The sequence below is a fragment of the Polyodon spathula genome, chromosome 21 (genome assembly GCF_017654505.1).
Source record: "Polyodon spathula isolate WHYD16114869_AA chromosome 21, ASM1765450v1, whole genome shotgun sequence".
NCBI lineage: Eukaryota > Metazoa > Chordata > Actinopteri > Acipenseriformes > Polyodontidae > Polyodon > Polyodon spathula.
Genome location: NC_054554.1, coordinates 26,576,854 through 26,598,020, shown reverse-complemented (window position 1 = coordinate 26,598,020; position 21,167 = coordinate 26,576,854). Strand labels below are relative to the sequence as shown.

Here is a 21,167-nt window from a genome sequence, read left to right as displayed (position 1 = left end):
TTGGAATGACGTCCGTCTGTTTGTTTGAACCAGCTTTATCAACACAAACAGCGCCGTTGAGAACATTCAGACAGAGCAGCTTGCACGCGCTCTTGGAATATTCTAAACTGGTCTGGTTTTTTTCTATAAAGTACCAAGATATATAAAAAAGTGTGCTAGGATCTATCTATCTATCTATCTATCTATCTATCTATCTATCTATCTATCTATCTATCTATATATATATATATATATATATATAAGTGTACACAGTTAAAGAACTATATTTGAACAAATAATTGGTGTATCAGATAGGATGCAACTACTAAAAACCTTTGGAAGGCGGGTATTGGGGGAGAGAATAAAAAAATACAAATGTTCCCATGCGGATTATCTTATTTCATGTTTCTGCTTTTTTTAAAACATTATTTATTAATTTGGCAAATTGTTTTAAAAAACAAAAACAAACCATGTGTGCTTCAGAGTAATGGCAGTCCAGTTTAAAACATTAAGGAAAGCTTGTTTTAAAACACAGTAGCAGTATTTAGATACATGGGGAACATTAACTTGTACTGGGATCATAAACACACTCGTTATCAAGCTGCCAGCTCATTTCTAGCTATTATTGGGTACAAAAAGGCAAGCGTGCATGTGGATAGGAGATGATAGTTACCTGCTATAAATACAGGACAGTATGTGTATTTCAGTTTTCACAGCGTGAAGTCAGTCTACCAGTAGTAGCCACTGATAAAGAATGATTAAGAACCAGTCAAGTGAGTAGGAACGATTCTAATGGTAATGAGCTTGTTAATTGTCTGCCTGGGTGAATTACACAGTTTACTTCCCTATTGTAAGATTTCTTATCTCAGCTCAGATGTCTTTTTTTATTTTTTGGTTGCAATATTTATTAAAGCTGTGTGTTTCCCCTCCTCGTTTCTCTTAAATAATGTACATTTACTAGTTAAAACGGCAATATCCCATAATCTTGTTCGACTTCACAGTACAATATCATGCATTGGTGTTTGTTCTCTATGTTATTTCATAACCTCCTGTCTGTGCACTATAATTAATCAGAAAACAGACCTTGTTGACAGTCAAGTTTGTTTATATTCATAAAATGTAATTGTGGCAGAGCAAAGCTCTGCCCTTTAAATTGGCAGGGATGGGGTTAACTTCCCCTACCTGCCTGGGTTTATTATGTTCAGGTGGCTGGGGTTGATTAGTTGATTAGGTTGATTAACGATCAATCAGCGCCCAGCCACCTGATATAAAAGGAGGCCTCTGCTTCTCATTTGGAGAGAGGGAGCTGAGGAAGCAGGTTGGTGTTTGTTTTGTGGTTTTTGAAGTTTCTAAATCCAGTGAAGGCATTGCCCAGCCTGGAAACTTTATTTTTGTGAGTTTTGTTTTTGCTTTATTTATGTTTGAGTATTTGTTATTTTGCCCTTGTGCACTTTATTTTTGTTTATTTATAATAAAATTGTTATTTTTTTTTGAACTGCAGTCTGTCTCTGGGCCTCTATCCACTCGCCAGCCTGCCACAGTAATTTTAGTCATAGGTACACAACACTAAAATCTGCTTGTTACTATGTAACCCATGGGCCAAACAGGCAACAGGTTCAGGAGCAGGAAACTCAAATTGCTCACTGACCCTTATTAATTGGAAAATTGCTCACTCTATATAACTTTAGAAAAGATGATATTAAAGTCCTGCATTCAGTGTAGCAATTAATCTATACAATGAAAAGCATGACAAGAGACACTTTCAGTATAAGCTGGTACACAAGGTCAACCAACAAGGGAGACCTCAAGGTCTACCAGCCACGAGAAAGGAGAGATGTCACCCTGGAAGTATTTAAAGAAACAATTCTCTGAAATGTAAAGGTTTTTATAGCTGGTGATTTGCCTTTGTTCTTTGAGCAGGGACCTGCACCTGTTTCTGATGATGTGTTTCCAAGCCTGTCCCCTTTAAGAAACTGATCCTTCCTGATCGCTTTGATGTAACCCGATCTAACATTTCCAAATAACGGGATTTGAAGATCACACATAAGCTTTCAACAGCACATACTAATCAAAAATAACAGGGGGGGGGGGGGGGGGGGTTAGTGCTGGAAAAGGCACAGATCCCCTATAGTACAGCAGGCGTACAAAATTGAAACCAGTGCAAGCATGGAGCTAAGCAGGGTGAAGGTTATTGATTGGGGGTGAGAGGAACACCTTTCCCCTTCGGTACAGACAGGGTGGCACCCACTGAAGAAATGATCTAATCCTGTATTTATTCCATCCAGACGGCTCTGAGATATTCCTGTCTGGAGGAGAAGGCAGAAGATATGACCAGCACACTTTTTAATGCCCTCAAGATCAAACCCCAAAACCATTATTACCTGTGTTGACAGTAAACAGTGGTACAAGTGTAGTAAAGCATAGTTTTAAAAAATGGCAAAGCACACCAAATCACTGGAAACTATGGAAAAGGATGACATATACTTCGAGCAACAAGCCTGGTCAACAATAATATATGTACAAGCATGAGGACATGAGATCCTGGAAAACTGCAGTAGCAGTATTATTTTGTAAATACACAGAGATTCACTTTTAGAAAGGTCTTTCAAGGCTTAGGATTGCAGAGAAGCATACAGAGATTCTGAAAGGTTTCACTGTAATAGAATAGGGAACATGTAAGGCACCAGATTTGTGTTGTTAATTTTAATTGTATATTTCTGTGTTGTGTTCTGAATGGGTCCAGCACACTTTAAAAATGGTTTAATGATGTAATGGTGGGGCATCACTATGCTGTTGTTTCTCCTGTACTATGCATTTCACATTAGCCTTGACATGCAACGTGTTGTCACGGATGACTTATCTTTAACCATTGTGTAAATAACCATGATGTCCCTTAAGGTAAAAGCATTGCATGTCTGCTCGATGTTACCCATTATGCACAAGCTACATGTCTCTTTGGCTGCTTTTCCCATGCCAATGCAATCTGGAAGCTGCCTGCCCAGACTGTCACTGGGTGCATGTCCATACACCCAGGGGGGGTGGGGTGGTGGTAGATTTATTTGCACGGTACTGTCGAAATGTATCAGAAGATCAGCTCCAAGCCTAGAGCTTCCATCTGTGAGTGATTTAGAGGGCTGCGATTTTGTGGATGGACTGTGATAAAACAGGAGCTATAAGTAAAAGAGACTAGACTCAATCAATGACAGGTCCAGTCCCTCCGGGGCTAACACATGTCCAGATCTATACAAACATCTGTTTGAAGTTCCCAATTAAAACCATCGGTTGAACCCATGTGACTGCACACCAGTGCAAAATCATTAGACTTTCACAGACTTTATATTCCATTAAAACTGGTTTAACCTTCTGGTGAAAGTTACAGCTTCTTACAATAAAATCTCAATGCTGTCTTGTTAAAGGTGTGCTGACCAAGTTTTGCGAAATCTCTTATTAACATTGGCAGCTGCCCCATTTTCTACTGTTGAAAAAACTTTTTTTTCCCTTCTATTTGAAATACGTAGATATTGATGAAGTTGCTGCTGGCTCATAATACCTAGTCATTGCAGTTCAAAATCACACCAATGTAATACTTTTGTTATAGCATTGTGTTAGAATAAGTCTGTGGTTAGTAGACCTACTGTTTTAAAAGGGGCGATAATAACCAAGGAGTTTTGCTGTAGATTGGTTTTACAGACTAATTTATTATCAAGGCCATATTCAGATGGCATTTACTTCCATCAGTACTGTAAACTATATAAATATATGCAAACTGAAGTAATATATTCTCTATGCCAGGGGTGACCAGTTGGCCCTTCCACTGGTTGTCTTTGTTCCAACCCTGTTCTGAAGTGTTTAACTGAACCAATTAACCCTCCACCCAGACCCTGAAGTGGTTCATTTGTACCTGTTAAGCACTCCAGGACCTTGATTGGACACCCCTGATCAGTGTAGTTACATGTAGATATGTAAAAGAATATATGTAAAATATGTACATAAAACATGTGGAAAAGACGACATCTAAATGTTTAAAACCTGCATACATCTCTATACTAAGGGTGACATGGCCTGGAGATGACCTCATAAACATTAACAGCATACTGCTACAAGAAAACTTAACCAGATAGAGTATTAACAGCCAAATATCAGGTCATTTACAGGTCTGGAATCAAATTTTCAGTCATTAATCGGTCAGCTAATGATTGCAACACGGCAATGAAAAGGTCACGAAACATTGGCGCAGATGCAAAGGGTTGCATCAACACGATACAAAGTGTATCTATTATATCAACATATATTGAGAGGTGCTCGTTTCTTTACCAAAGACGCAATAATGATGAGGCATGCAAACTGATAGCATTGCATTCTATAGGCGTCACAATCAAAAGCACATTTAGCAATTGCCATAGCAATACAGGCGGTCATTCGTAAGCATTTGTTCAACTCGTTCAGCTTTGCAAGATTTTAATTCAGTTGTAGTGATAGGTTACTTTATTTGTGAGAACTTTAGATTTTTTCAGTTCTGATGCCGAGGAGGCTATCCATCTGTGGTGAAACTATCGATTAAAACAAAAACAAAACAAACAAAAAAACAACTATGTTTTATTAACGGGCTGATAACTACAACACGTGGCAGCACATTGGTTGGATTGCAATTCTGATAGATACCCACCCCACCCAAAAAAGAGCAGTCGACTTATGTAAAATGTTGTAATTTCTCAAGTTGTGACCTTAAAAAAAAAGAACTAGTTAGAAACAAACAACGGAATGAGGGCTAACAGTAAAACTTGGACTTGGATAAAATAAAAATAACAGCCCGCATGAATATAAACTCGCTTGTAAGTCTCCACTACTTATAAGCAACATCTTACGGCAGTATGTAGGTACACATGCTCTCTTACTCAACGCCAGATCAAGCCAAGAAGATAAAGTTTCATGGTAGTGTCACCCCTTCAAGTCGTCTTTTTTTAAAATCTCACATCTTTGAGGCTGACAGAGTCCCCCGTGGGCCGCTATAATCTCTTTATGTATTTATTGAGCTCAGCGGCTAATGACGAGATCATAGCCCCCTTCCCCGAAACGTTGGGTATAAACCAATTACCATGACAATTACCCTTAAAAATGAGCATTAAAACCCACGTTTGTTTGAACTCCCTATAGAGTCGGTCTGGCAGGTCTATTAAAAGGGTCCAAGATGTCTTTTGTTTTCTTAAGAGTCCGCTGTGACCGCGCGCCCTAGTCATTCCCAGGGAGGTGCGATTATTATTTTAGGTTTTCTCCTTGTCCGTGTGGTTTAACGGTGTGCGCATGAGTGTCGTTCGTGTATATATTTTTTATAAAACGTCGACAATGAAGTAAAGTGGATTTTTTGTTACATATGCGAGTCTGGCAAAAAAAAAAGTGCGCCACAGCCAGCACACTTAAAAATGAGCTACAAGTCGCAAGACAATAACGGTCCTTCTTGTTGGGAACTATATATAGATACAACCACATTCTTGAAAATCCAAAAAAGTTTATTAATCCGTTATAGAAAACAGTTGTCGACAACTGCTGTCTTTCTATTTCCTTAAAACAACTGATTATGCCACTGTATGCTTTCTTTTGAAATTTCTTTCCTTGACTCTGTTCATTATTAATCCCTTCCCACCCCCCCCCCCCCCCCCCCCAAAAAAAAAAAAACTTATGCCCCCTTCTTTTTAATAAGTTCTGTATTAAGTGCATATCGTGACCAAGGAATAGGGCGCGTAAAATAACTTGCGAGTGGACAGACAACAGTTGCAGTCGGATATACATAATTCCTCATTTAGGCTACTGATGCCAGACAATTGTAGGGTTATCTCGACATTTCCTCTTAATAAGACTAAAAGTGGGTTGGCATTTACTGTTTAAATTATAGGACTGCGGGAGAGGGGAACGGGTTAGTCTGAAGCTATAACACCCTCTGAAATGGGTTGGTTTAATTGTACTGAGTCTTTGGATGAGTTTTCTAAAATATAACCTCTCTGGATTTCGAGATTCCGAGAGGCTTATTGTTGCTCTGTTGGCGGTGTATTAGATCCAGAACGAAAACATAGACCCCTACCACTGAAACCGCAACACTACGGGGTTGCAAACCCCGCCGGTGAAGCATCACATGACATTCCTTTGACTTTCGAAGTTCCTTCCAGGCTGCAGGATACGAAAGCACACTTCTTATTAAAATATTCCTGACAGGATACAGGAATAAATGAGCGTAAAAAAAGGGTGGGAAAGAGAGACTTGTGGTGGTTGCTTTGATCAGAAGGGGCCCCATGAAGTAGGGCCCAGATAAAAAATAAAAATAGTGCTGCGGTTTCCAATCCGCTGCAAAGCAGGATCCGAGCTCATCTTGGGAATTCGAGTACAGGAATTCTGTTATTTCAAGGCGTTTTACAGGGTCACCTGCGCCCGCTCTGGCTAAAGTCAAAGGCGCCGCTGTCTTTTAGAAGAAAAAAGCTGACAGCGCAAGTGTCATACCTAATAGTCATTGTATTGTAACCCATTGAAATGAATCTGCGTTGATTCAATTAAGCAAACCTGTGGACTCATTTTCAATTATTTATAAATATCGCTCTCTATATATTAGTTTTATCTGTCTGAAAAGACTTTATAGACTCACAAGCGTTCTACTACTACTACTACTAATAATAACAATAATAATAAATATAATAATAATAATAATAATAATAATAATAATAATAATAATAATAATAATAATAATAATAATAATAAATAATATATTTTTGAAAATATTTAGGGTTATTTTTACTAATAGACCCATCTTAAAGAAAAAATACAACTTCAATCAACACAAGGAAGCACAACAAAGCAAGCATCTAATGTGGCCTATTTAAAGGGGTTTTGTGAAACAGCCAGTCAAACTCCGGACAGCCCCCACAGATGTGATGGACCCCAGTGTGTGACACTAATTAAAACCGTGATAAATGCCTTTAGGACTCTACTTGCAGAATATTCTTAAGAATGCTTATTATGGCCGGGTTGGTTCTTGATCGATTTAACTTTTTTTTCTTAGCTTCCGTCGCAAGAACCCCCAAGTCACCTGTGTGTGATAGGATCTGGCTAATTCTCGTTTTCCTGTAAGCAATAAGAAGATTGGTCGTTTTGAGGTTTTCGTAGTGAATCTGAATAAACACACAGTTCTTTTTTTTTTTTTTTTTTTTCCTGCGGGGGAGAACAGCTTCAAACGCTATCAGCCACCAGCTTTTCAAAAGGACGGACTTGTGTTTGTTTAACCCTGGAAGGAAAAGTGATGAAAACATAACATAATTAAAGAGATGAGCTAGGTATTCTTAAAAAAGTATGTTTTTAAAGTTAAAAAAAAAACAGTAACCCAATTTAGCCTTCGGTCACGAATTAAAAAAAAAAAAAAAAAAAAAAAAAAAAAAAAAAAAAAAATTAAAACGGTTTGCGTGAACTCTATGGAGTTCGAGTAGTTGCCCTAACAAAACTTTGAAAAAACACATATGCTTTATAAAACAGATACACAGGAAACTGAACGCTATGCAGGCAGTGACTGAACCCTGAAAATACCAGTGCATTTTTGCTGGTTGTCGTTTATCCAATTCGTGTTACTGATATATAAGTAATGCTCTTAAAATGTCTCTAGCTATTCTCTATCAGATTTGCAATACTCTTATTTTAACTTTGCAAACACAGCCCGTGGCTACAACCGTAACTTTATTTATGTATTGCAATGTTACGTTGAATGAATTGGTCTAGTGTGTGCCAGCTTTTTGCTTTTACAAAATATAGCAGTATGTTTGGGTTTTTTTTTTCCCTTAAGTCTGTTTCAAAGAAGTAATTTTCACTTTGTGAACTTTTGTAAATTGAGCAACAAGGAGGGCGAGCCAAGAATAACCAACACATCTACTAAAACCGCAAGAGATCAAACATAGGAACGCGTGGGCATCTTTCTTATTAAATTAAAGGGGGAAAATAAGCCTCCCTAAACCACGCCCATGTGCAACCCTCTCTCTCCATTGGCTCTGAGTGAAGAACAGGGAAAAATAGTTTGAATAAAAAACCCGATCGTTATAGTAAGTGCAGCACTATTAATCCTAAACACAGCAGAGGGGAACAACTGCCAGAGACCAATATCTATGATTTAATACACCCATACAACACTGGGGAACTACATTGAGAGCAGATCACTACTTCTTGCACAGAATTATATATATTTTTTAAATGTATAGACAAAAATAAGTAGAGTATTATTTTTATTTAACTTTTTAATATCATATTATATATATAATATATATAATTTATATATTATATATATATATATATATATATATATATATATATATATATATATATATGTATATTGATTTAAAATATCAGTATTTGATTAGAATACAGCCTGTGAATTTTAACTTTTGAAAAAAAAAAAAAAATTGTATCTGAAAACCTGGTTTGTCATTTAATTAAGACACACGACTGTCAGAACGTTTTTCTTCTTCCTAAAAAGCAGTAATTTATATCGGCCGTCTGCAGTATTGTATTTTTTTAATTATTTGCTCCAAAGTAGTATCTGAAATAACAGAATAAGAAGAAGGACTGCGTGTTTCCATCAGACATTAGGGACCATGAAGCTTCTTCCGTCTGCTTTCTTGTTGGTCTTCCTCCAGTTCGGACCCCTGGACGGGAGAAAGGGTTGGAGAAGCGGCCGTGGTAACCCCCAGCCCCGCCGGGCGCAGCTGTCTTCCCCCACCCGGGACAGAGCCGAGGCGGGCGTGGAAGAGAGTTTCTCGTTGGATTTCACAGCAGTGGGTGAGGGGAATATGGACGATTTCATGACACAGATCAAAAACCTGGCTCAGTCCTTGTACCCGTGCTCATCGCCGAACATAAAGCATGAAATGAGACTCCATTCCTTGGAGAACACATCGGTGGTCTGCAACGACGGGACACCGGCGGGGTAAGTTCTTGAGCTAGATTTTATTTATGTATTTATTTATTTTGTAGGTAAAAGTTGTAACATTAACGGAAATTATTTTTGTCCCACCGTTTGTTATACTAACAACTAAGACAGATTGAACCATTGGTTGACTAAAACATTTCAATATCCGCAACCTATAGCAAACTTGAAAACCTTTAACAAGACACACAAAAAAAAAAAGTCCACCGTAATGTAATAGATTCGCTTTGGTTGATTGTATTGCCGAAATTGCAGTATCTGTAAAGCTGTTGTGGATTTCAAAGCCAAACAGTTGGTAAACATTATCCAAGGTCACACATATGAAATAGAGATACGCGTGCGCTTTCCCCAGAGCGTGATTCCCGTCTCTCCACACTTTAAAACTTATTTTACTAAGCGTGATCCAGTGTAATGTAAAAAGACCCACGGGGCTAGTTGTAACCGCCCACATCTAAACATATCATCTAAAAGGTGGTCGTGAATTCCATTGGCTAGCAGATCTGAATGAGTCTGTGTTTGATACACAGTGCCAGCATTCCTGGGCTTTCTGGAGAACGGTATTTTTTTTGGCACAAACACATACAGGGTGACTGACACAAGCATCAAAGTCGGCCTGACAATATCACTGCAGACTTGGCAAGATAATGAGGTGGTTATCTCTAAAAACGCATGCTTCTTTTCAACCGACTGTACTGCGTGATTCTTTCAGCAGTGAACACATTTATTATTTAAAATAGCATTATTTCAGTAACAAAACGAAACTTTTAATAAACGATTCTACAGTGGCTTTCTTCATACATAGTCTATCAGCGGTGTCCTTGTTGAACTCTGAGCCAAGGGCGCTGGAACTAGGGGTGCTGGGGGCGCGGTAGCACCCCCTTGGCTTTGCATATACGGGGGTTACAGTTTTGATCAATTGCTTTCAGAACCGCCATTAAAAATTGTTCCAGTGCCACTCCTCTGAGCTGAATTACTCACTCAGGAAGCACCATCAAAGAGACTCCTTTGAGTGAGTTAGAGAAAGTTTATGTGTTGTGAAAGTTACTCATGCAGTAAGCTGGGCAGTCCTGCCAAAAATATTGCCAATATCAAATCCAGCCTAGTGACATTTTCTTTGTATCTATTTTTTTTTTTGTCACGATATTCATACTCGACAGCATGAAAATAAAATTGAGTTTATAGATGCCCAGGTGGAATGTACAGTTTTTTTTTTCCTGTCTAATCTGTATGTTACCACGTACCGGTGTTCATGGACGCGCAGTGAACAGCTTCGTCTCGTTGTATTAGCGGATTCTACAACCCTTCTCGGCTTTCAGTCCTTTGTATCACAATCAGTCAACCGAGCAATGGGCAGCTCGTCTGACCTTATCAGAAAAACAACATTGGCATTTACAGTGCAGTTTTTAGTACGTTCTGCCTAAACAAATGCTTTGACATTCCCATCTGTCATGTGAACGCTGTCTGATTCACTGATGAGAAGGACTGGTAGTGCTGGGTGCCCTATGCGCAGGATTCTGATTCTAATGTAGTAACCAGTGTGGCCTAGTCGGTGGTTCTTCTGACCTCCAAACCATAAGGGACACGTTTCAACAGCCTATCATGTGCTACATACTACAAGCTAATATATAGAATATCTTAGATACAAGTCAGTGAGATGACTAGACTGGCTTTCCTATGGATGCACTTGAGCTTCGAAAATATACGGGATTTAATTGTATACTCGCGACCAGCATAACTCACATGGCAACGAGTTGTTTATTTGATATTTTCATTCCAGTATGATAAAAAAAAGACAAGAAAAACAAAACCGAAAAAAAAACACCCATACCCTTTTCACCCCGGCCCGCAGACGATCACAATAATTCCACAAATATGCTCCACAAACAACAGTATATTGTCTTAGCTATTGCCTTTGCCTTATCCATTGGTCTGACACCTCTCTCTCTCTCTCTCTCTCTCTCTCTCTCTCTCTCTCTCTCTCTCTCTCTCTCTCTCTCTCTCTCTCTCTCTCTCTCTCTCTCTCTCTCTCTCTCTATATATATATATATGAGCTTCAGTGAGTTACAGGAAAATAATTCCATCTAGGGATTCTGTGACGTCATAAATAACGAGAGCAAAGGTGAAGGAATTGTTTTCCTGTAATTCACTGAAGTGGCCCATCTATTATTTTTTTAATAGTACATGGATACCCTTGTGATGCTAATATTAAAGAAGACGAGGTTCAGCAGCACAGTTTGTTTGTTTTTTTAAATGTGGTGTTTCAGTGCTGTTCAGTGCTGTACAGATGTTATGTGTTTTTATCCGTTAGTGCTTCAGCTTTATTTGGATGACTGCCTTTACCTTTTTTTATTTCCCGTTCCTCTCCAGTTTTTCCGAGAGACGAATGTACCAGCTTTACATATATATATCTTTTTTTAAACGTATTCTCGTTTCTGTAGTGTCGAGTGACTGAAAACTATACTATTTGTGTCTGAATTGAAAGTGAGGGTCTCGAGGAGTCGAATGGGTCAAATTTCGAGTATATTTTCCTCTAGAGGAATTATCACTTTTTGACGTTGCTACTGTGGTATTGTGCCTTTTTTTTCTTTTTCGAATGACTCAGGATGCAAATATAGCCTTCACCCCCCTTTTTATTACGTAATGTTTTTGGTTGTTGTTGTTTTTCTGTGTTATGCGTATGTGTGTGGCAATAGCTACCCAAAAGTAATGTAACCTTTTAATGGGAACTGTGTAATATACAGTTATTATCCTGGATTTGTACACTTTAAAAGTGTGAATATCCTTTTTTTTTACCTCTCTGTGTACTGTTCTGTACATCTCATGTCCTGTACAAGCTTAAGTGGCAAAGTTAATAAGCTCCTTAATTGGCCCTGTAATCAAACTGTATATTTTAAGCGACAGATGGAGCATTCTGTGGTTCACCAACCAGCTTCCCAAACGCTATTAAGTAACCATAAGAACTTCATAGCAAGACTGATATTTTATTAAACGCGGCATCTTATTTTTAAATTTTTTTTTCGCAGGTATTACCTGAAAGAATCAAAAGGGAGCAAAAGGTGGCTAATATTCCTTGAAGGTAAGTCAAAACATCTAGGCCTACATTTATTTTACTACATCTAATGATAAGTGGTACAGAGAAACGTGGACGGTCTGTGGATATTAATATTAATAAGAATGTATTTTGAACTCATGTCGATGCAGGTGGTTGGTACTGCTTCAATAAGGAGGACTGCGACACCCGATACGACACCATGAGGAGACTCATGAGCTCAACAGGATGGCCCAAAACCAAAATAGGTGAGTTTAAAACACCTTTAATCACGCACGTTGCATGGGCCTGTTTTAAAAACAAATATTTGACACACTTGACACCAATCTGTAATGCTGTACTTCTCCATGCCCTTGTTATGACAAGATGTTGGGAAACACCCAGCTTTTAAAGGGATAATTTAAATGAACAGTCATTTATACTTTGATGAAAACGGTTCGGATCAAATTTTAGATGGTTTCCTTTGAAATGAGACGCTGTTGATGACGTCTGGTTCTGTTTTTTTTTCCCCTCTTCTGAAGGAGCTGGAATCCTGTCTTCGCAGCCTGAACAGAACCCTTACTGGTGGAACGCCAATATGGTGTAAGCCCTTCTATGTAATTAAAACAAAACAGTTTTACAGTGAAATGGAAATGTTGTTTTTAGAGCAGGAGCTGTTTAATGTAGGTGGCCTTTATTATTCAGAAATTCTAAGTATCTTCAGCAAGGTAAGTCTCTCCTGACTTCAAATAAGTTATCCAGGTGCTATAACAAGACCACAAGATTAATTTCCAGCGCAGCTCGGTGTTTGATATGCAAACAGGCCTGCTAAATGTGTTGCTCTTAAAATGCACATCCTTTGTGGTATTTATTTTGGATTCATATGAGTCAAAAAGGAACCGGCGCACACTTCTTGCGTTACACTTTGATGATGTTCATGAGTGCATCACACGAGAGGCCTCTGTGCTGATTTTTATAAAGTTCATGTTTATTTGATAAACATATCAGGTCGACCTCCACAGTTAATTTTTTTAATTAATTTATTTGTTTATTTATTTTATTTAAGCAGAAACGCCAAACGTCTCAAGAGTTTTAATCCACTTTAATGAGATTTTATCAAGTCTGAACTTCGCTGGTACTATACGTTATAGCCTTATTAGACTCTTTCTTCTTTATAAGTAAAACAAACAAAAAAATAGAGAAAAACGAAAGCCTTCCCACATAGTTTTCATACATCTTTGCAACATGCTGATTTGTTATATTTCTCTTCCGTTTCAGATTCATTCCCTACTGCTCCAGCGACGTTTGGAGTGGAGCATCTACAAAATCCAACAAAAGTAAGTCTCTTCATCTATTCTGGTTTTATATATATTATCTTCCATTTGAACTCATGTGAGTTCTTGGCCGTTGTTTGAAGTACTTCCCACAAGCAGATAGGATTTGAATAGGACAGTATTGTTATTAGGAGTGTTCCTCCTTGCTGACCTTGTTGTTTCCTAGGTGACTACGCCTTCATGGGATCTCTCATCATTAAGGAGGTGGTGAAGGAGTTGCTCACCAAGGGTCTTGATAACGCCAAGGTTCTCCTGCTGGCTGGTAGCAGGTGAGCAGAAACACAGTTTTCATTACTCTGCGTGTGAGAAAGGACTGAGGGGCAGAAAGAAGTGTGTCAGGTGTAGGCTTACAAAAGTACACACTGAAAAAAATGGGTTAGCTGATCTTTGTGGGCTGAACGCACATTGTAAATAGAAATCTAGATTCAGTTACTCAAAATGGGCTTCTTTTTTATCTCTCCGTTCTTGTGCTAACGGTATGGATGTGTTGTTGTGTGTAGCGCTGGCGGGACAGGAGTTCTGCTGAACGTGGACCGCGTGGCTGAACAGCTGCAGGAGATGGGACACAAAGGGATCCAGGTTCGAGGGCTGTCCGACTCGGGCTGGTTCCTGGACAACAAGCAGTATAGGAGGACTGACTGTGTGGACACCATCAGCTGCGCTCCGACTCAGGCTGTCAAGATAGGAATCAAGTACGAGATTCTCCAAACAGGATTTATAGAGACCATGTTTATGTTTACTTATTTGTTATTTAAAATCTGTTTCGTTAAAAAAAAAAAAAAAAAAAAAAAGAAAACCCAAAGGTTTATTTTTTCTTTTTAAGCTCCAATATGTATTGGGTGAATCTTTTCCTTTGTTTGTTTGATGCAATGCCTTGTTTTGGTTGGGATTCTCAGGTACTGGAATGGCGTGGTGCCTGAACGCTGCAAGCAGCAGTTCGGGGAAGGAGAGGAATGGAACTGCTTCTTCGGCTATAAAGTCTACCCAGCTTTACGAAGTAAGTACTGTATTATTGAATAAGAAACATGGGACAAGTTGGGAGGTACATGAGTGTATTTCCCATTCATTGTAATCCAATTTTAAGCCTGTGTTTTGAAGAAGTGTTTTCCCCTAACGACTGTCCTCTTGCAGGTCCAGTGTTTGTGGTTCAGTGGCTGTTTGACGAAGCTCAGCTGACGCTTGATAACATCCACCTGACAGGGCAGCCAGTGCAGGAGGGGCAATGGCTGTACATCCAGAACCTGGGCAGGGAGCTGAGGAACACGCTCAAGGATGTACCGTAAGTAGCACAGCTTCAATCGCTACAGCCACTACTGGCACTGTAGAGTAAAGGGCTGGAGCATATTGCATATAGCAGGTGTGTTGGTGAAGCATGGTAAAGAACAGGGATGTAAGGTAATGCATAGTAAAAAAAAAAAACAATATGGTAAATGGACAGTATAATTGACAGTGGATCAGTCATGCAAATTTTGTACGGGTACATTTGTTGAGTTTAATGTGAATCTGTTTTTTTGTTGTTGCAGTGCAATGTTTGCTCCAGCCTGCTTATCACATGAAGCAATCACCCGAAGGTGAGTTTCAGTCTGTGTGTGTGTGTGTGTGTGTGTGTGTGTGTGTGTGTGTGTGTGTGTGTTGTGTGTGCCTGTGAATTCTCATTGTGCAGTATTTGAGTCAAGATGACCTCTTGAAATTAGCTGAATGTGTGAAGAACTTCCAGAGAAGATCATTAAAATAAATGTCTGTAATGTCACATCCACCACTCACTTTTTTTTTTATACTTTCATTGAAACACAGAAGTGTTTATAACTCCCCACTGTACAAACATAATAATATTATAAAATAACACTTGTTTATATACACCAGGGGGCGCTGTACTGTAGTAGTGTAATGCAACACGTTTAATATTGGAACAGCATGGTGTGAAGCAGAACGCTTCCTTGATCTTGCTAAAGCAGTAACTGAGTCTTCTTTTCCACAAGTTACTGGATGGATATCCAAGTGAAGGGCACCTCGTTGCCTCGTGCCCTGCACTGTTGGGACCGCAGTCTCCATGACAACAACAAGAACAACAAGAACCCGCCCAAGGGCTGCCCGGTCCACCTGATTGACAGCTGCCCCTGGCCGCACTGCAACCCCACCTGCCCCACGATCCGGGACCAGTTCACCGGCCAGGAGATGAATGTCATCCAATTCCTGATGCACATGGGCTTCGACGTGCAAAAGATGGCCCAGCAACAGGGCATGGAGCCCAGCATGCTTTTGGGAATGCTAAGCAGCGGCAGCTAAACGTGGAAACACACAGCCCCCTACAGACAAAAGGGCTTACAGAGACTTGATCGGATTCAAAGAAAGGCACACCCCGTGCTTTTTTTTTTCTCTTTGTTTTGTTTTTAAAAGATTTCAAATGATGTCCCGTTTTAAGGATACTCACTGGTTCCTTACATGAAGAACAGTCAGCATCAGCGACAGCAGTGGACTTGAGTCACATCATTCGCACCTCAGTTCATTTTTTTTAAATAATTCACTCACACAAGCACGGTGAGAAAAGCACTGGATCATCCAATCTCTCTCTCTCTCTCTCTCTCTCTCTCTCTCTCTCTCTCTCTCTCTCTGCAAGAGATCTGTCACAGGCAACACGATGGACTTTTTTTTTTTTTTTTAAATAAAAAAATGAGAAGAAGTATGTTCGTCTTTGTTTTTTCTTTATTAATTGTGTATTTTTTTTTTTTTTTTGTTCTGTAACATATTTTTTTAACAGAAAAAAAAGAAAATCAAGCTACTTTTGGTTATTTTCCATATTTATTTTCTTATGTAAATCATATTTATAAGTGCTATACAGGCAGAGAAGTGATTCTTTGTAAATTGTACATATTTATAATTTTTGTTGTGATCGCATGTCATTGTAATGGATCTAAAGAAAGGGCAACATTAATATTATGGCAAAAACAACTATGATAACATATGCGTATAAAAACACATACATGTCGGAAAAGCAGCGAGTTGTAGTTTGTACTTTTTTAAAAGCTGCTGTATGTACAGCGGCACCATCGTTAAAATAAATGTAACCCTTGGTCGAGCAGACAAACCTATCATAGAACACCGATGAAGGCTGGTTTCGACAACAAGTCTTTTTCAGCATTTTACGATGGTGTTTTGTAGTTATGGGTGATCTAGCTACGGCATCCCAATAGCTAATCGGTAGCATAAATGCTTGTATTTTACTAGCTTCGTTTAGCAGAGGTATGTTTTTTGTAGCGGTTTGCTACTGTCACAATATATAAGTATCTCCTTTACATGCTATTGTTTTTATTTACTAGATAAACAGTAAACTATGAGGTGAACTTTCCAATGATTATTTAAAATATTCTAAACCACACATGACAAATAACAAAAACATGGCTTTTATTGTAATGTCTTGTAATTCCATTAGAGACCACAAGATGTCACCAGTACCCCGCTAATTAAGCGTATGCCTTCAATTTAGTCCTGGCCCTTTGAATTAAAGCTTTTGACAGCCTCGAACCAGCATCCAGCTGCAACAGGTATCTTTATGCCCTTATAAGAATTTCTGCTAGTAAAAGTGTGGCAAAGTGTAATCACAGTAAAGCATATGTAAGCACTGTAAACACATAGAGGTATAGTAAAGCATATCAGAAACATGATAAATGCTTAGTATAACCATGGTAAAAGCATAGGGGGAACTGCACAATGAGTGTGTTGCAATATGTGTCTATGTGTCTAACTTGTATGACAATGGCATGAAGCGGTGCACACTGGTAATCCACAGCAGCTCTATGACGATAGCATGTCTCCTCCACTGTGCTACTGGAGCGGTGCAATAACTACAGTCCATTGTGTTGCCATTGCTGTGCTATGCAGGTATTTGTGCCTAGATATCCATGTGATAACAACCTGGCATTTCAATGCTATGCTGGTGCTATTTTTTAAAAAATATCTCTGAGTCCTCTACGGTAATCTGATTGGTCTACGTACATTCCAGGATTTTCACATTCTATTTCAGTAAGGTCACATATGCAAGCATTTGGGAGTCCTACTGGGCTCGGCTCAGCCCCCACCCCGCGTGGATTAGCTTTGCTTGCTTAAAAAATGGTTAGGCAGTACCATACACCCCCACCTTGAACGCAAATACAAAACAAGATCTATCACTATCATTAAAAAAAACACTTCCCCAGATTCTGAAGTCCTCAATACCTTGTGCTAAAGAATGTCCTTACCAAGTTTCATCACAAAAGACCACACTAGGGGATAATAGGTAATGGGCAAGGGCATAACTATACAGTATCTGTAGGTCTGAATATATATGGTACAGTAGAGTAAAAGACGCCCATGCATCTTTAAAAACAAGCTCCCTGTGCATTCATATCACAGCACAGACACACTATTAGGTGCTAGTGCATCACTGTCACATGTGCTCACCCTCCTCATGCCTTTGTTAATATAGATGACTATTAATAGCACGACTCCAGCCCTTGCCAAAGTTGCTCAGCTGCATTGCTGCATAAGTAACTTTTGCTGGCAGAGCACTGCACAGTGCAAGTCTGATGTGTCTGGCTATTAGATTGGGAGAAGACTGAGGAAGGACCAGGGAGGGGCACTGAATATGGTACAGGAGCTGAGATTCCACAGGGACAGACCCCAAGTCAATTCAGGGAACTCTGTTGCTGCACGGAATCTGTGAGAGACTGGGAAACTGCACTTTGGAATTTCAATCACCATTCTACACATGCACAGACAGATAGAAACCAGCAGCAGGGCCTATTGCTCAATCTACTGGGATTGAATTCTGCTGCATGGCATTACTGTGCTCTGGACATAAACGGATTGCAATATCTAATTGTAGAAGAGGTTAATATTAACTGTTTTGTGTTTATTGGAAGGGCAAAGGGGTGAGTAAATCATCTAATACTGCTGGCTCTTTTCAGTAGTTTCAAGACATAAGCAACCGTTTAATGGTGCTTTAAAATATAGAACATACCAGATTTAGGGCACAATAATTATATTCTATTAATTTCTATTATATATATATATATATATATATATATATATATATATATATAGAATATATATATATTATAGATATATATAACAATATATATACTGAGTTTCATATATATATATATATATTTACAATATATAAATTGAGTTATAGATATTATTTACCAAATGATAAGAAGATAATATCTTTCTCTTACCTTTTTCTTATATATGTATTAAGCAATATCCAAAGAATTTGGTAGAAGCTGTAAAACTAGAAATAGAGAAATGTTATATATATATATACCTAAAAAGTTCTAGCACATACCAAAAGATCTAATGTATTGAATTTCCTGTCAGAATTAAGAACAGCCCAGAACACTCCACGTTTAAAAAAAAAGGTCTCAGTAGACTGCTGTTCCTGTCACTGAAGCCTCTCAGTGTCAGGCATGGATTCTCAAGGACCCTATCTGAACCTGAATGCCGTGGCCTCCCCGGTGGGCGTGGCCCGGGTGTGGCAGATCATTTTCAGCTGTGTCACCGTGAGCCTGGTGGCGCACCAGGCGGGCTTCAACGCGGCCTACGGAACCTTCTGCATGTTCGTGTGGTGCCTCTGCCTCACCACGACGGCCTGCGTGGTCGCGCTGGAGTTCACGCGGCTGCACACCTGCCTCCGGCTCTCCTGGGACAACTTCACCATCACCTTCGCCATGCTGGCCACACTCATGTGTGTCACGGCCTCCGTGGTCTACCCCATGTACTTCCTACAGGCGCAGTGCCCTCACGAGGGCTGTGAGGTCCGCAACTACCGCATTGCCGTCACCGTCTTCTCCTGTTTGGCCTCCGTGGCTTACCTGGCTGAAGTCATCATTGCCAGGGCCAAGCCTGGCCACGTGTCGGGCTACATGGCCACTGCGTCGGGCCTCCTCAAGATCATCCAGGCCTTCGTGGCTTGCATCATCTTCGGGGCGCTCGTCAACGAGAGCCAGTACAGCCGCCACGCGGCCACCCAGTACTGCGTGGCGGTCTACAGCTTCTGCTTCGCCGTCACGGTGATCGTGGTCCTGCTGACTGTCTCAGGGAAGACGCCCCTGCTGAGGTGCCCCTTCGACCGCTTCGTGGTGGTCTACACGTTCGTGGCCGTGCTGATGTACGTGAGCACGGCCGTGATCTGGCCCGTGTTCTGCTTCGACAAAAAGTACGGCAGCCCCAGACGGCCCGACACCTGCACACGGGGCAAGTGTCCCTGGGAGAGCCAGCTAGTGGTGACCATCTTCACCTACATCAACCTGGTCCTGTACATCGCTGACCTGGCCTACTCACAGAGGATTCGTTTCATCACCCAACCTTAAGACTGTTCACCTGGGACACCTCCAACCGTGTGGACACTAGCGCCAGCAATAATAGTCCATTTCTGATATTGTACTAAATCATGCTATACCATCATGTACAAAACTGCAGAAGTAGATTACTTTTTCCAGATGGGAAACTGTGTCTAAATGATTCTTCACTCTAAAAGAGGACCAGGGACTAGTAACAACCCTGCATGGAGATCTTCTGACATCCATTACTCATCAACCTGAGAAAGCAGACTGTGCTTGGTAAATGTGTTAAATACGTTACAGTTTGAGAGAAATGCCAAACTTCCCAGTAATAACCCTGTGTTATATAGATGTTTGCTTGTTGTTTTATGCAGTGATTGTATGTAATTTCTACTATTTCCAAGGGGCATGTAATGCACAGTCCCCTCACAAGCTACTCTGAGGTGCCAGTAACTGGAGTTTACTGCCTGGATATAGTGCTGGGACAAACATTAAAAAATTCAAACAAAAACTTGATCATTTGTTCATGTCACTCAGATGCAAAAATGTCCAGGAAACTGGATGTTTATAGTGTATCCAGTGCACTATTATAATCATTGATTCTAGATTTGCTGATTCTGCTGATCAGTATATTAGATTTTTACCTGTCTTAGTAAAACCAGATCGATACAACTTGACCCTGCTGTATCTATTGGCTGCAAAGAAAGCTGTTTGTCTGTTTGTGAATGTGTATATGTTAGTCTTTCTGAAAAAGAATTAAAGAAAAAAGACATCAGATTCTTGGGTTCTATTTTACTTTTTACACATGGGGATACAAATAAATATAATCTCTATTTACAATGCTTTAACTTGATTTGGTTAAAGTAAAGTTTACAGGTTTAATATACTTAAATCTTTCTGAAAAAGACACCAAAGCCGTATCCCTTAGTTCACAAAAACAAAATATACAATGTGAAAGACAAACAAGTTTTAATAGCGACACATTGGCATAACAAACTAATCACACGAGGGACAGCTCATTTAGACAAGAGAACATGTTGAATTTTGTAGATGTTTAATAAAATACAAATTCAACCCTTGTACGAACACGTCTCAAATATACCTCCTCTCTCACATTACAGGATACAGGACAGCAAATTAATGTGAAGCATGTGTACTGAAGAGAGTAGGCCGATGTAAACAGGCAAATCTAAAGCGCTGATAAGGCCGTGGCACATCTGTATAAAAAATCGAGCATTTATTAACAATTACCTTTAATATCCAAAATAATAATATCCATCATGGTATTTAAAATACCATACTTGGTGGAACTAAAGAAAGTGTCTCCTGGTTTGGATATAATAGCATTCTGACAGTAATGTGGAATGCCACTGTAACATGAAGACTGAATTCTTAGAATGCAGAGCATGTCATCATTGGACCAGGCCTTCCCAAGTCAAGGACACTGTTTTCAGGTGCCGATCTGAGAGACAATACATCAGTCAGAGAATCTGGTACTGTCAGCAAGTACAATACATTTAGACCCATTAATTCAATATTAATTGCATGTATTGTTTCTA

At 39.6% G+C, this 21,167-nt stretch overlaps 2 protein-coding genes across 2 annotated transcripts; both read left to right on the top strand.

Annotated features, from left to right (window-relative positions):
- Positions 1 to 8,341: 8,341 nt before the first annotated feature.
- On the top strand, positions 8,342 to 15,945 carry LOC121296021 (palmitoleoyl-protein carboxylesterase notum1a-like). The gene is made up of 11 exons (XM_041221158.1): positions 8,342 to 8,929; positions 11,953 to 12,005; positions 12,131 to 12,226; positions 12,500 to 12,560; positions 13,236 to 13,294; positions 13,458 to 13,560; positions 13,792 to 13,983; positions 14,188 to 14,288; positions 14,423 to 14,570; positions 14,815 to 14,862; positions 15,271 to 15,945. Exons 1-11 carry the CDS (start codon positions 8,598 to 8,600, stop codon positions 15,575 to 15,577), a joined length of 1,500 nt encoding a protein of 499 aa, XP_041077092.1. The 5' UTR covers positions 8,342 to 8,597; the 3' UTR covers positions 15,578 to 15,945.
- A 90-nt stretch (positions 15,946 to 16,035) lies between these two features.
- Positions 16,036 to 20,378, top strand: LOC121296063 (myeloid-associated differentiation marker-like protein 2). Its single transcript, XM_041221228.1, has 2 exons — positions 16,036 to 18,198; positions 18,647 to 20,378. The coding sequence occupies exon 2, from the start codon at positions 18,736 to 18,738 to the stop codon at positions 19,636 to 19,638; it is 903 nt and encodes a 300-aa protein (XP_041077162.1). The 5' UTR covers positions 16,036 to 18,198; positions 18,647 to 18,735; the 3' UTR covers positions 19,639 to 20,378.
- Positions 20,379 to 21,167: the final 789 nt, after the last annotated feature.